Source organism: Eubalaena glacialis, chromosome 4 (assembly GCF_028564815.1).
Source record: "Eubalaena glacialis isolate mEubGla1 chromosome 4, mEubGla1.1.hap2.+ XY, whole genome shotgun sequence".
Classification (NCBI taxonomy): Eukaryota; Metazoa; Chordata; class Mammalia; order Artiodactyla; family Balaenidae; genus Eubalaena; species Eubalaena glacialis.
The window spans coordinates 182,498,031-182,514,080 of NC_083719.1; the positions used below are offsets into that span (position 1 = coordinate 182,498,031).

The 16,050-nt window shown below is 45.6% G+C and overlaps 1 protein-coding gene across 4 annotated transcripts in view; it reads left to right on the plus strand.

Moving 5' to 3' along the window:
- RFX2 (regulatory factor X2) overlaps positions 1–16,050 on the plus strand; it is a 96,412-nt gene that overhangs the window by 38,554 nt on the left and 41,808 nt on the right. For 2 of the 4 annotated variants that reach the window (XM_061190641.1, XM_061190644.1), the window contains exons 2-5: positions 7,006–7,124; positions 9,832–9,971; positions 11,587–11,699; positions 14,380–14,469. In XM_061190641.1, coding sequence (XP_061046624.1) covers positions 11,595–11,699; positions 14,380–14,469 — 195 coding nt within the window. In that variant the 5' untranslated portion in view covers positions 7,006–7,124; positions 9,832–9,971; positions 11,587–11,594. The remainder of the gene's footprint in view (positions 1–7,005; positions 7,125–9,831; positions 9,972–11,586; positions 11,700–14,379; positions 14,470–16,050) is intronic. The other 2 variants (XM_061190642.1, XM_061190643.1) reach the window with 2 other exon arrangements.

Genomic DNA, 16,050 nt, shown 5'->3' on the forward strand with positions numbered 1-16,050 from the left:
TTGCTCCCTAGACCTGGCCTCAGACTGAAGGGCACCCAAGAGAAAAAAAGGGACCTGATTTTTCTGGTCCCCCTAATAACTCTGGGAATGTCAACACAAGCATCAGACCAGACCCCGGTGTTTGAAACAACTCGTGCTCTTGAGAACATTCTGGACTTGTCCCTTCTTGTCCATAGGGAAGAAATGAATTGCTTTCTTGGGGGCCAATGAACCCAGGTGCCATCCAGATGCCACCAAGTACCAGCATAAAATGAACCGATGTCCCGAGGAGGCGGCCATGTGTCTCTCCGCAAAGTAAAAGTAAAAGGCCTGCATCTCCCCAGAGCGGAAGTTAACTGGCCAATCAGAACGAAGGGAACTAGAAACCTGCCAGGCCGGATCTCCCCTAATTACCCAGAGATGACATGCTGCTTCCTAAATACCGACCAGACCTATGCGAGGCAGGTGATCCCTCCCCTTGGCACGGGGAGGAACGGGGAATAGAAAGGAGATTGCTTCAGGTCATGGTGAGTCAGCGCTGGACCAGGAACCAGGCCCAGAAATTGCCCTCAGCTTTTTCTGCATTTCCTTTCCTGTCATTACTGGTTACTAGGTAACCAGAGTATTCTCCCGTAAACAGAAGCCTCTTTCCTTTGTGCCCAGACAGCTTCATTCATGGAGGCCCTGATCCAGGGCTGCAGACCGCGGGTCTCCGCTTGGCCCCCTCACATACACTCAGGAACCCTCGCCCCTGTTCCTGCTGGTGGGTGTTTCTGGGCAGCGTCTCCAGAAGGTCAGCTGTGCCTTCTAAACGCCAGGCTGGCCCAGGAGGGGAAGTGGCACCGTGGCCCTGCACTTTTCCACTTTATTTCTCAAGTTTGCCCTTATCGTGGACCAGATGGCAAAGGAAATGTGCTCGGCTAAAAAACAACACGCTGGGCGTGTCTCCGAACACAAAGAGCTTTGGGCCAACCTGGCCAGGCTGGGCCGCGGGTCGTGTTCCAGGGAGCGGCCGCAGATAGAGTCAGAGGAAGAAGGCTCGGGTCCGGCCTGGGGAAGAAAAAACAGGAGAGAGGACGAGTGACTGTGATAGAACAAGCGGGGAAGACAGCAACGGAATGATTCCTATCACAAGGTTCCTATCACAAGTTCAAGTTCAAGTTCAGAGCAGAAGTGCAGCCGCCCAAGGTGATTGGGATCACCGAGGAGCCTGACCCAGCTGAACAGGGAAAAGGAAAAGCAGAGGACTTCACGTTGCGTGTGGCTGCCGGTTGCCCTTGTCCTCACGGGCGGGCCGCCTCCGCGCTGCCCCAGGGAGTCACCCTGATCCCGCCTCACACCTTCCAGAAGGACTCCCGAAACGACTGGTCTCCTCTTCAAGGGCTGCTAGCCCAGCAAACCAGCACATGTGGAGAAAGGCAGAAGCTTGCGCTTATTCTTTGTGGCTGAAAGCTAATAGCCGGATGGGTTTTTTTGTTTAACTTTCTATTTTGGAAATTTCAAACATCAACAAAATCCACCCACAGGATAATGAACCCTGTGTAGTCACCACCGGGCTCTTACAGTTATCAGCATCCTGCATCTTGTACCACCTATACCAAAAACCACTCCCCATCCTCTACTCGTTACTAAAGGTTTTTTTAGGTTAAGATTTACAGACCAGGAATTCCCTTGCAGTCCAGTGGGTAGGACTCAGTGCTTCCACTGCCAGGGGCCCGGGTTCGATCCCTGGTCGGGGAACTAAGATCCCGAAAGCTGCACGGCGCGACCAAAAAAAAAAAAGATTTACAGACAATAAATGTGCAAATCTTAGCTGTCCAGTTTTGACAGATGGATATTCCATGTAATGCACACCCTATCACATAGAGAACGTGACCATCCACCTCTCTCAAAGTTTCCCCCCATCCCTTCCTAAGTCAATCCCTGCACCCACCTCTTTCTGATTTTTTTTAACCTTGGATTAATTAGCTTTGCCCATTCTGTATTATGTATATACTCTTTCGGATCCATCTTCTTTCACTCAGCGTAATGATTTTGAGATTCACCTATGTGTTATGTTTATCAGTAGTTCATAATTTTCTGTCAGTGAATAGTGTTCCCCATCAGCTTTTTGGCTGTGTGTGTGGGTGTGTTCAATGGTTGGGGGATTACACTATGCATCATTAACTTAACACAGTCTGCAGTTTCTCACTCATTCTTCTGCTAATGCACATTGGGGTTATTTCTCCTTTTTGCCTAGAAAACTGCTACGAACATGCTTATACAAGTTTTTTGAAGACATATGTTTCCATTTCTCTTGGATAAACATCCAGGAGAGGAATTCTGGGTTAAAGGGTAGGTTTAACTTGCTAGAAAACTGCCAAACCTTTTTTCCACTGTGGTGTATCATTCTGCATCCCCACAAGTGTGTGAGAGTTACAATTTCTCCATGTGCTCACCACATTGGTTGTTGTCAGATATTTTTATTTTAGCCATTCTAGTGAGTGGCATCTCATTGCAGTTTTAGTTTGCATTTCCCTAGTGTCTGTCGAGGTTGAGTACTATTTCATATCCTTTTGGGGCATCTGTATGCCTTTATGAAGTGCCTATCCAAGTTTTTTGCCCATTAGGTTGTCTTCTTATTATTGAGTTGTAGGAGATTTTTATATACTATGGATAAAAACCCTTTTTATATACTGTGGATAAAAGTCCTTGTATTCCAGATACAAGTTATGCAAATATTTTCTCCCAGACTGTGGCTTACCAATTTGGGTTCTTAGTGAAATCCTTTAATGAGCAGAAGTTTTAAATTTTGATGAAATCTAATGTATCAAATTTTTTCCTTTATGTTCATTACTTTCTGCACCCTGTCTAAGTAACCCCTGTTTTCTCGTAGTAGTTTTATAGTTTTAGCTTTTATGTGTAAGTCTGTGATCTAACTCAAAATCATTTTTGTGTATGGCGTGAGGTAGGGATCGAGGTTCATTTGTTTTTTTCTTCCCATGTGGATATATCATTTGTTTAAGAGACTACCTTTCCTTGTTGAATTGCCTTGACACCTTTGTCAAAAATAACTGAGGAGGAAAAGAGCTGGGGCTTCATTAGAAAAAAAAACAATTGACAACATAAGTATGGGTTATATTGGTTATATATTGCTGGATTTGATTTATTATTTTTTGTTATGATTTTTGCCTATGTGCTCATGAGAGATATTGGTCTAAATACTTTTCTTGTAATATCTTTATCAAGTTTTGGTATCAGGGTTTTTGCTGACCTCATGAAATGAGTTGTGAAGTATCCCTTTCTCTATTTGCTGATGGAATTTGTGTGATAATTCCTTCTTCAGTGTTTGATATCATTCACCAGTGACACTGTTTGTGCCTAGAGTTTTTTTTTGTAGGAAGGTTTCCAATAATGTATTCAATTTCCTTGTTAAATGTATGACATGCATATTTCCTATTTCATCTTGTGTCAGTTTTGGTGTGTAGTGTTTGTTTGATCTAAATTACTGAATTTATTGGCTAAAGTTGTTCATAATAGTTCCTTATTATCATTTTGATTTCTGTAAGATTTGTAGAGGTGTATCTCATTTCATTCCTGACATTGGCAATTTGTGTGTTTTTCTTTTCTCTTTCATTCTTGTATAGGGAGTTGTGAATCTTTTCTTTTTTTTCTATGATTTTTTTAAAGAGAAGTTTTAGGTTCACAGAAAAATTGAAAGGAAGGTACAGAAATTTCCTGTGTATTCTCTGCCTTTACACATGTATAACCTCCCCTATTATCAACATCCCTCACCAGATGGTACATTTGTTACAGTTGATAAACCTACACTAACAAGTCATTATCACCCAAAGTCCATACTTTACACTAGGGTTCACGCTTGGTGTTGTACTTTCTATGGATTTGGACAAATGTATGGTATTGTACAGAGCATTTTCACTGCCCTAAGGATCCTCTGTGCTCCTATCCATTCCTCCTTCCACCAACTCCTGGCAACCACTGACCTTTTTACTGTCTCCATGGTTTTTCCTTTTCCAGAATGTCATATAGTTGGAATCATACAGTATGTATGCATTTACTTTCACTTAGTACAATTAACCCTTGAACATCACAGGTTTGAACTGCATGGGTCCACTTATTTGTGGATTTTTTTCAATAAATGCATAGTACAGTACTGCACAATCTTTGGTTGGTTCAATTATGCAGAAATGTGGATACGGAGGGCCGACTGTGAAGTTATACTCAGATTTTTGACTGCATGTGGAGTGGCGGGTATCAGTGCCCTTAACCCCAAGTTGTTCGAGGGTCACTGTAATGTGTATTTATGTTTCCTTCATGTCTTTTCATAGCTTGATAGCTCATTTCTTTTTTGAAGAAATTTCAGTTTTGGGAGTTGCCTCTTGGCCCTGTAGTTAGAATTCCAGGCTTTCCCTGCCATGGCCCGGGTTCAGTCCCTGGTCGGGGAAACAAGATCCTGCAAACTATGCAGCATGGCCACAAAAAAAAAAAAGTAAAAAGTAAAAAGAAGGAAACAATAAAGGAGAAATTAATGAAATTTTTAAAAACCTCTCCAAACAACAGAGAAAATGAACCAAAGCAAGATTTCCTCAACACTGAAATTTCTTTTCTTTTTCTCTTTGTTCCCCCACCAGGGATTGAACCTGGACCCTGGCAGTGAAAGCACCAAGTCCTAACCACTGGACCACCAGGGAATTCCCCCTTCTTTTTACTTAATTTAAGTTTAATTTGCTTGTCTTTTTAAAGATTCCTAAGGTTGAAAACTTAATGATTAATTTTAAGCCTTTCTTTTAACATAATTTTATAAAGCTAACCATGTCCCTCTAAGTGCTGCTTTAGATGCATCCCACAAACTTTGATATGTCATGTTTTCATTGTCATTTAGTTCAAAATATTTTAAATTTCTCTTATGGTTTATTCTTTGACCTGTGGGTTATCTTAGAAGCGTATTTTTTATTTTTTAATTATTTTGGCATTTTTCTGGATATCTTAGTGATCTCTAATTGATTCCATTATGCTCAAAGTACATACATGCTCTGTATAATTTCATTCTTTTGAAATGTATTGAGACTTGCTTTATGTCCCAGAATATGACCCATCTTTGGAATAGTTCATGTACATTTGAGAAGAAAGTGCAGGTTTGGGTGGTTGTGTTCTATAAATGTTAATTAGGTCAATGTGATTGATAGTGTCACTCAGATATGCTATATCTTTATTGGAACTTTTGTTTAGTTTCTATCAAAATAACTGAGAGAAGGGTGTTTAAAACCTCCAGCTATGATTACTTATTTATTGATTTTTCCTTTAGTTCTGTTTTGAAGTTGTATTACTAGGTGCACACACATCTGTAATGATTATGTCATCCTGATAAATTGATAATTTTATTATGATGAAATGTTCATCATTATCTCTAGTAATGTTCTTTGCCTTGAAGTCAATTTTGTCTGATCATTATAGCCAGTCTAACCTTCTTAACATTAGCATTTGCATGGCTTACCTTTTTCCATCCCATTATTTTCCACCTATGTATGCCTTTATATTTAAAGAGGGTTTCTTTAGACAGCATATAATGCAGTCTTGTCTTTTATCCAGGCTGACCATGTCTGCCTTTTCATTCAAGTGTTCACTCTATTTACATGTAATGTAATTATTAATATGTCTGGATAGAGGAAACCCATTTTGCTATTTGTTTCATCTGCTTTTTGTTCTTCATTTCCTGCCTTCTTTGGGGATAATCAATTATGTTTAGTATTTCATTTTATTCCTCTATTAATTTTTTAGCTATGTCTTTTTGTATTTTTTAGGGGTTACTTTAGGGTTTACAATATGCATCTTTATCACAGACTAGGTAGAGTTAATATTTTACTACATCATGTAAAATACAAGAACCTTGCATGTGTAATTCCATTTACCCTCCCATTCCTTTGTGCTATTATTGTTATATAGATTATATCTACATATATTATAAATCCCACAAGAGAGTTATAAATTTTTAAAAATAGATATAGACATTTTAAAGAAATTAAGACAAAGAAAGAAAACAATACAGTCTTTTACAATTACCCACATATTTATCATTTCAAGTGATCTTTATTCCTTCTTATACATCCCAGTTTACCATCTGGTGTTATTTCCCTCCATCCTGAAGAACTTCCCTATGCATTTCTTATAGTGTAGGCAGCAAAATTTCTCAGGTTTTGTTTAGCATAAAGTGTCTTTATTTTCACCTTCCTTTTAAGAATAGCATTGCTGGATATAGAATTCTGGGTTGACAGGGTTTTTTCCCCCAACACATTAAAGATGTCATTTCATTGTTTTCTGGTTGCCGTTGTTACTGATGAGAAGTTTGTTATCATCCATGCTATTGTTCCCTTGAAATATAATATGTAGTTTTCTCTTACTGCTTTAAAGATTATCTTTTTTTAAATTTATTTATTTATTTTAGCAGTTTAACCATGACACACCTAAGTTGATTTTCTTTGTATTTATCTTTCTTGGGGTTTGTTGAACTTCAGGGACCTGTAAGTTGATGTCTTTCACCAAATTTAAGAGGTGTTTGGCCATTCTTCAAATATATCTTTTTTTTCCTTTCCCATTCTCTCCTTTTCTTCTGGGATTTCAGTTACATGTATATTAGATTGCATGTTCTGTTTTTTGTGTTGTTTTTTTTTTCTTTAACTTTTTTTCTCTCAGTTCTTCAAATTGATTGATCTGTCTTCAAGTTCAATGACTCTTCCTTCTGCCATCTCTAATCAGCTGTGAAACATATCCAGTGAAATTTCCATTTTAGTTAGTTTGCTTTTCAGCTCCAGAATTTCTACTTGGTTCTTTTTTTAAATTTTCTCTTCCTCTGTTGAGATTCCCATATGTTTGTTCATTGTGCATATAGCTTCCTTTAAATTCTTGAGCTTATTTTCAGTAGCTGCTTTATCTGCATCACCTGGATTATCTTGGTTTGGTTGTAATTGACTCCTTTTTTTTGTTTGTTTTCCTTGGGTATGAATCACAATTTCCTATTTCTTCTCATAGCTCGTGGTCTTTCTTGGGTCCTGGACATCATGAATGATATGTTGGAGAGTCTCTGGATTCTGCTGTGTTCCCCTCGATGGCATTTAACTTGGCTGGACTCAAACTCTGCCCCTCCTGCAGTGAGTAGCAGCTGAAATCTCCACATAGTTTTTTCTTCTTTGAACTGCCAGTTTTTCTCCAAGACCCCCATGACTCCCCCACATGTGTGGCTTCTAGCCAGTTGGCTAAAGATTTGGGTGGACCCTATAGTCGGATTTGGGGGTTCACCCCCTGTGTGGCTCTATTTCTTCCCCCCCCCACAACATTGTGAACTCTCTCCTCTGACACTTCAAGATGACCAGGGTGATGCTTTCTGCCACCCAAGCATTTGTGGACTGGGGTGTGCCACCAAGCAAAAAGCCAGAGTCACCAACCAGTCTGACAGTGGTCTTTCAAGGGTGGGCTCCCTGGCAGTGTCTGCCTGCTTTGGTCACCCTCCGGTGTCTTTAAATAGTTGCTTTAAAAAAAAAAAAAATACTTTGCCCAGATTTTGTAGTTGTTATCTGCAGGAAAATTAGTCCAACCAATTTGCTCCACCCTTACTAAAAGTCAGTGCTCTTTTGTATGCCTTTTAAAAACCATTTTTTGGGACTTCCCTGGCGGTCCAGTGGTTAAGACTTCCCCTTCCAACGCAGGGGGTATGGGTTTGATCCCTGGTCGAGGAGCTAAGATCCCACATGCCCCGAGGCCAAAAAACCAAAACATAAAACAGAAGCAACATTGTAACAAATTCAATAAAGACTTTAAAAATGGTCCACATCCAAAAAATCTTTTAAAAAAACATATAAAAGCCATTTTTTTAAAAAAACCTAAACTTTGATGTGCTCAGAGCCCTTGATTAATGGACCCAAATAAAACATTTTTTCGGGAAACTGGATCAGCTTTTGTGCAACCTACAATCTTGATTATCTTAGGTGGTTGAGGAAGGATTCCACATTCTTCGTAGATGGGCCTGTTGTGTGTTCATATATTAGAGCAGCCAGGCTGTCCCACACAGCGTCTGTCAGTCTGTCTGTCTGATCCTAGCGTCAAGGGATAAATCAGGGGGAGCAGAGCAGTCGGTCTCAAAAGGTCATTACCTTTTCCAGAAGAGTCTTAGTTACCCCTGAAATAACCAGGTAGATCGTACATTTTCTGAAACTTTTATGAACCTATTTGTATTTCCTAGCTGTACTGCCTCTTGAAATAATAATTCTGTGTATTATTATCTGTTTTATAAAGTGCTTTCATAGACTCTCACTATCTGAAATGCTGTATGTAAATTTTTGTAATTCAGTATCAGATGTAATACTAAGGTGTTACTAAAGTGTTCATTCATTTGATAAATATGTGTCAGCTGCCTGAGTTGTGCCTGGCACAGAAGCAGGATACCAAACCTTGCAGGATGCACCGTAGGGACCCCTGTGTGAGTTTCCTGGGGCTGCCATGCAAAGTACCACAGACTGGGTGGCTTGAAACAACAAAAAATTACCCTCTTACAGTTCTGGAGACTAGAAAGTGTCAACAGGGCCGTGATCCCTCTAGGGGAGGATCTTCCAGCTCTGGTGGCCCCGGCAAGCCTTGGCATTCCTTGGCTTGTAGCTGCGTCACTCCAGTCTCTGCCTCCATTGTCACATGGCCTTCTTCCTTGTGTGTCTTTTCTGTCTGTTACAAGAACACTGTCACTGGATTTAGGGCCCACCCTCATCCAGTATGATCTCACCTTAAGCCTTTGCTTGAGTACATCTGCAAAGACATTATTTCCAATAAGGTCACATTCTGAGATTCCACGTTGACATGAATTTGGGGGTGGGGGGGGACACTATTCCACCCACTACAGCTCCCCAAAGTGATCTGTGCCCAAACTCCCATCCTGAGTTTTAAGGGCTACACCTGGCTTCTGGGGTTCCGGGATTCAGTCAGTTTTCTTGATGACTTCGCAAGCTTCGGGAAGACCACTGTTGGCATTTCAGACCAGTGTCTGATACTTCCGTTTGTCTTTAAATGTCAACAGCTACACCCTCCTCACAGTTTGAGTCGCCCTCCGGGGCTCCTCCAGTCCTGTCAGGTTAGTGAGACGTGGCCACAAGAACTAGGCGCTGGATCAAGGGCCTGTGGCCTCAGGCTTTGATTCCAGACAGTGTAGTTTTTCTACCCACCTTCCAAAACCACGTCACTTTATTAAACCCAAATTATATGGACCGGGGAATTCCCTGGTGGTCCAGTGGTTAGGACTCCACACTTCCATTGCTTGGGGACCCAGGTTCGATCCCTGGTCAGGGACCTAAGATCCTGCATGCCGCATGGTGCAGAAAAAAAAAAAAATTATATGGACCAGTGACCAGCAACCATGGCCTATGGGCCAAACCTGGCCTGTCGCCTGTTTCTATAAATGAAGTTTTATTAGAACACAGCCAGGATCATTCGTTCACATGTCAGCCATTTTTGCTCCTGTGCTATGATCGCAAAGTCTAGTAGTTGTAACAGAGACCAGGTGGGCCCAAAAGTATCTGGTCCTTTACAGAAGAAGGTTGCTGACTGTGGTCTAAACGATACACACTAAGCAGTGCGACAGACAGACAGTGCGTGCTGGTCAGCAGTGTGTTAGACTCACTTGCATTCTGGAAGGTGCGTTCTGGCCACACGAAGCACAGCATGGGCCCACTGTCTATCCCAACACTCACAGGTTCTCCCTGTTTCCATAAGACTTCAACTGTGGAACAAGGGTCTGGTCTCAGCAAAGTCAGCCTGCTCACTTTCTCACCAGTGGATTCGTTTCATGGGGAGTTCTAATCCATTTCCTCCTAGTGCCGCTGAAGTTACCCGCTTCCTGGCTTCAGACGGGAACAGAGTGGTGCAGAGTGGGCAAAGGACTGGTTTAAAACGCTCAGAGGAAACCATAAACAAGAGACCTCGATTAAGCAGATTCCAGCAGGATAATTCCAAAGGTCAGTTCCATCAGGAAGGCAGAGAATGTTGGAGACCCAGGAAATGCACGATTGGAAATTCACACTCTCCTCCTCCTTCTTTTCCTCTCCCTCCTCCTCCTCCTCCTCCTCCTCCTCCTCCTCCTCCTCCTCCTCTCCCTCTTCCTCCGAAAGAGTCAAAGAATGTAGGAGGCACCCGTCACCGCATGGCTCTGGGGACATCTGGTGGTGAGAACTGAGTCAAGGTCATGGGAAAGAGAAAAATGCCACAGGCACCGCCACGGTCCATCCAGTGGCTCTTGTGGCACCAAAGGCATTTGGGAGGGGGATGGGGGAGTCCTGGGAGAGTCAGTAAAGATGGGATTGAGCCAACACTCTCAGATCCAAACACACACACACATCTTTTTCTGCTTCCCTTAGGCAAAGTATTTTCATCTATTATCAGTTTATATTTTTTTAAAAAGGCTTTTAAAAAAATTCTCCACCCATTATTGGAGGTGGGGACTCTTGGGGCTGTAGAGAAACATATATCAAAGTTCTGGCCGTAGGTCCTGGGCACCGTGGTATGTGCCATGCTGCGCAGACCTCCCTGTGGATCAGGAGCCGGGAGACTTCACTCCTGGGGGGATGTGCTCAGAGCCGCAGGCAGGATGGGACAGGGATGGGGACAGGTGTGTGCGAGCACGAAACCACCTCCTCTCTATGCAGCTTGCGGATTGCATTGCTTCTGCAAAGACTTAAGGTAGCCAGTGTTTATTAAAAAGTGAAGAGGGTTCGACTTCCAGCATTTTCCTGGAGTGACTATCATCTGCCACTTCGTGCTGAGATTAAATGAATCTTTTGGTGGAGAATTTTTCAATTACCTTCTTGAAAGATATCTACACCTGGCTGCAGAGAAATGTACTTGTCTGCTTTCTCATGGGCAAAGGAGCAGAGGCACTTTTTCTTATTGCTGAAACGCCTGAGGATTTTTCTCCAGCCCAAAGGAATGTGCCATTTCTTTCTCTGCTGTCACTTTTTTCCTCCCTTAACCAGCGTTGAATCCATCCCCCCCACCCCCACCCCCAGGGACACTGGGCAATATCTGGGGACATCTGCGGTGGTCACGACTGGGCGTGCTCCTGGCATCAAGTGGGTGGGGCCCGGGATGCTGCTCCACACCCCACAGGGCCCAGGACGGCCCCGCAGAACATGAATGACCCGCCCAATGGCAGCAGTGCCGAGGGGGAGACCCTGCCCTACGGGGATGCGCTTATAGTTTGGGGTGCACTAGCTCCGCAGATGGCCAGCATCCACCAGGAGCTTTTGGTTTTGTCGGTAAATGAGCAAAGAAGTCGTATGAGCCCGATCAGATCGGAAAGGGGGAGCTGTTGTCCCCAGCGTTCAGGAATTCCTGCAGAGCTATTTTTTCGGGTTTATATTTGGAAAAACATCCCCTGCCCCCTCCCCTCTCTCTTCTTATGGAACAATTGTGCAAGCTCTTCCCCCCTGCCCCTTCCTTACCTAGTCTGGCCAGGATCCCTGCATTTGGGTTTGGAAACTGCAGGTCATTACCGCTCGCCTATCGTGTACGTTGCCTCTTTGGGCTTGGTGAAGACAGCCCTGCCCCACTCACTCTCTCTCCGCCTCTCTTTAGAACTGAGCATGCAGAATTCAGAGGGTGGATCGGATTCGCCGGCTTCCGTGGCTCTGTGTCCCTCGTCGGCAGCCCAGGCGCCTGTGGCCCAGCCTGTGCCAGCCTCGCCACAGGTAAGAGACCAGCCGCCTGCCGCTCAGGCCGCTACGGGAAAACCAGCGCAGCCAGGGTGGGGACGCGTCCACCTTGGTTTTGAAAAACATTTGAATCAACAGAGCGAGGAATCTCTATTTTTCTGAATTGACTTCTCAGCTCCGTGGCTGCTGCTGTTGAAATGCACCCTCATTTTCCTCCCTCACCCCATGTTATTAGACTTTTTCACTGTTTGTTTAAAAAGGTCCCACCAAGGAATCAATGATCCAAACTCAAAAAGAAAGCCCTTCCCCGACTTTGATTTAGTCCATTCTTATCTGCTAGTGGCAGTTTTCTTGTACATTGGAAATGACCCTTCTACACAGAAAGCCTTTCTATCCATAAGGCAAAAGAGAAGTGAGAATTCTTAGGATTTGGTTCATTAATTGAATTTAGTATTAGAATCGGTATATTCTTTAAAATTTGCAGAGAGAGAATTTTCACATTAAGGCTCTCCCAACTTCTAGATTTCTATAGTGGATTGAAATACACCACTAAGTAGACATAAACATAAAGTTAGTGACATAAATCTACCAGGAACCGAAGGTAACAGAACAGACCGAAATCATAGACATGTGCAGAGGTCCACTGTGGCCACGTGATCATCTATGATTTACAAATCTAAAAGTTAGGAGCACAACAGAAAGAATTGATTATGGCAAAAAAACAAACAAAAAAACCCCCAAAAAACGTAATTCAGCAAAAGCCAAAAGGCAAACATCAAAGCCGTTTATTCCGTTTAGAATGTGTAGTCGGACATGTTTAGCATTTATTTCTTAGAAGTGTGGCCGCCCCAGCATGGGTGCCAAGAGGGTGTGATCACTTGCAGTTGTGGTCTAATTGATTGTTTCCTTGCCCACTGAGCCTGATGCATGAACCCTCCACCCCGTGCTTCCTGGGGTCCCTCTCACCGAACCTCCGTCTCAGGCGCCCCTGGGCCTGGGTGGCGGCTGCCTTCACTGTAGCAGCTGCAGGCTGACTGGTCCCAGGGTCCTGCCATGGCCACCGTGTACATCCCAGGCTCCAGGGCTCCGGTCCCTGCTGGAGATGGATCCAGCCCCGCACCCCTGCCTCGATTCGATGGCTGTGTCCCCGCCCCCGTCGGGCACCTCTCTCGCCTGCAGGCTGCACTGCACTCCCTGAGCAGTGAACACCCAGGTCATCCCCAGTAAGGGGCGTTCTCGCTCCCACTGTCCCCATGATGCACGCCTCCTGCTTCCCCTCTCAGCCCTGGCCATCCGCCAGGACTTCCCACCACAGTGGGTGTGTTCTGCCACCAGCCCCACCAGGCTCCGAGCGCTGGCAATGTAGCCAGTGCCACTGAGGAACTGAATTCTGCAATTCATTTAAATCGAAGTAAAGTTCAGTGTCCACAGAGCTACACAGCTAGTAGCTTCCGTATTGAACAGCTCTGCTTTGGAGTGTGTGCATGTATATCCTTAATATTCTTATTTATTTATTTGAGGCGAAATTCACATGACACAAAATTCACCATTTTAAGGTGAACAGTTCAGTGGCATTTAAGACATTCACAATGTTTTGCGACCTCCACCTCTATCTAGTTCCAGAACATTTTCATCCCCCAAAGAAGAAACCCCGTCCCCATGAGCAGTCACCCTCTATCCCTCTCCCCCAGCTCCTGGCAACCACGAATGCACTCTCTGTCCCTGTGGATTTGCCTGTTCTGGACGTTTCATATAAATGGAATCACACACTGTGTGGCCTTTGGTGCCTGGCTTCTCTCACTGAGCATAATGTTCTCAAGGTCCATTCACATTGTAGCGAGTGTCATTGCTTCTCTCCTTTTTCTGGCTGAGTGATGTTCCCATGTGGGTTTATCCATCCACCGTATTGATTTCTGTACCATCTGTGTTCTCTTTGTCTTTGGAGGGCCGAGTGTGTTGAATTCTTATCAGTACAGTGGTGTTTATAAAGCCAAGCCCCGCAGAATCACCACAACTGGTGATACTTAGGGTCCAAGTGGGACAATCGTAGAATCACAGTTGATGACTTCCAAAGCCCAGCCTTTACAGAAGCAAAGCGCTCCTATTCCTCCCTCACCTTGAAGGGTACATTTTGATCCTTCATGTTTTCCTAGCTTTGTATGTCCAAGCAGTCCTCCAGGCCAGGTGACAAAGCCACACTGGGAAGACGGCTCAGAGGCCCAAAAAACAGTCGTGGAGTCCAGGAGGGGCCTGGACTGAGTCTGGGTTGTAGAACTTCTGATGCTGAGGCCGCAGGACATCGACCTGGCCTTGACCATTCTAGGCTTCCTGTTCCCTCGTGTGTAAAATGGGGGCAGTCCAGGGGGTACTGAGAAACGGTGGGTGTGACCCAGCTCGTCCGGCGGAGGAGGTAGTGTGGACGACCGGCCTCGGCATCCAGCTCTCAGCCCATGTCACCTTGATGACTACCGACCCCAAGGAGGCAAAGCTGCTGGGTGTGGGTGTGTGTGCGTGTGTGTGCACGTGTGCTCGAGTCCCCACTGTGCCCGCCTAAGTCAGCCTGAGCCGCATGTGTGTGCGCCCACCTCTCCTTTCCTACCCGTCCCGCTATGTTTCCATAAAGCGACAGTGGGCGCGGTTGAGCTGGCTGTGACCTGTGTTTGTTTTCAGGACTAACCTCTGACAAGCCTAAATGTCCTCTTTCCTTCCCTTTTAGAGGGTGTTGGTCCAAGCAGCAGGCTCGGCTCCCAAGGGGGCTCAGATGCAGCCCATCTCCCTCCCCAGAGTGCAGCAGGTGCCACAGCAGGTAATCACAGCACAGGTGACTCGGGACGAGGTTGGCACGTAGCACCCTGGAGCCCTGTCTGAACGATGATGCATGTTTTTCTGTTGTCGCTGTTCCTTTTCGTTTGATGTGTTCAGTTCCTTACCAGAAAGTTCTTTTGGAAGCTGTGTTTAAAAAAAAAAAAAATCTTTTGCTGCAGATAGGTTGCATCAAGCGAAGAAAGCTTATGATCTTTCATTCATTCAGATATTCAGCCTTTGGGGCGCAAGCGAGCCCCTAGATAGAGCACGGGGTGCAGCGGTAGACACGCAGGCAGATAGCAGAGGTTTCTGGATTGGAGGAGCATGGAGCCCCCTGGGGAGGCAAACTCATCCGCAGGCAAGTGCTGGACCCTCAGACGGGCACTTCTTGTGAAATTAAATGATTTGAGAAGAAAGCTTGAATGCGTGGGCTCACCAGCCAAATCGCAGCCCAGATCATCAGCTCAGACAGGCAGTGTGATCTGAGCAGGGGTTGGCAAACCTTTTCTGGAAAAGGCCTAACCGTACATTTTTCTTTTTTGGCTTTGCAGGCCAGATGGTCTCTGGCACAACCGTGCAACACTCGCTAAAGTCATAAAGGAATGGTGTGGCTGTGTGCCAATAAAGCTTTATTTATAAGAACAGGCGGGCCAGATTTGACCCGAGGGCCAGAATTTGCCGACTCCTGCTCTGTAAGATGCTGAATTAAAATTCGTTCAGGCTCCTGCCTGAAAGGAACCAGGAGCATAATATGGAGATGGCGAGACCCCAGAGGACATACCTCTGTCTTCGAGGGGCTCCTGCCCAGATTAGTAGGGTGTTTAGAGATGTTTGCCTGGTGCTGTGTGATTTTCGGGGTCCTGGGGGAGAAGCAAAGGCATGGGGGTGGGGGGGCGGAGCTAGCAGGGAACCAGCGGCCCTGCTTTAGCTCCTAGAGGGAGGGGCGACCACGACTCCTGTGATTCCAGAAGCTTGCCCTCCTCTGTGGGGCTGGGCCTGTGCCCGCTGTTTCTCCTGGGCCACCCGGACTTTGGGGCTGACCTCTGCATCTTACCCAGTCCGCTAAGACGAAGGGGGTTGTGTGTGTGCATGTGTCCCCCGGGATGGGCTGTCCTCAGAGGTGGGAATCGGCCCTGTCCTGCTGCTGCATGAGAAGGCCTACAGAGAGGGCACGATGAGACTGGCCCTTGATCTTCTCACCCCCAAACAAGGTTGAATCAGGGACCTGCTAAGCCTCCCTCTGCGGTGGGGTCCCGAAGTTCTGCACACAGAGCTCTGGGCCTCCACCAGCAGGGCCCGAGTCCCTTGGGGGTCATCAGCTGAGGCTGTGAACTGACCGACGAGGGAGGGGTCTTCCCACCGGCCTCCTCCCTCCACCCCCACTGCCCCACTCCAGGCACAGCGCTCGTGCTGATTCGCCTCAGACCTTCAGAGTCTCTTGCAGCGTGGCTCCCAGGACCCCGACCCCGCTGCCAGGGACGGCCTCCAGGGCCACCGAAAGGAGTGGCAGGGGGGCGGTGGAGCGTATGAGCAGCTTGAGCCCCCTCCCCTGCCAAGGGGCCGTGGGGGGATCGGGCGCTCC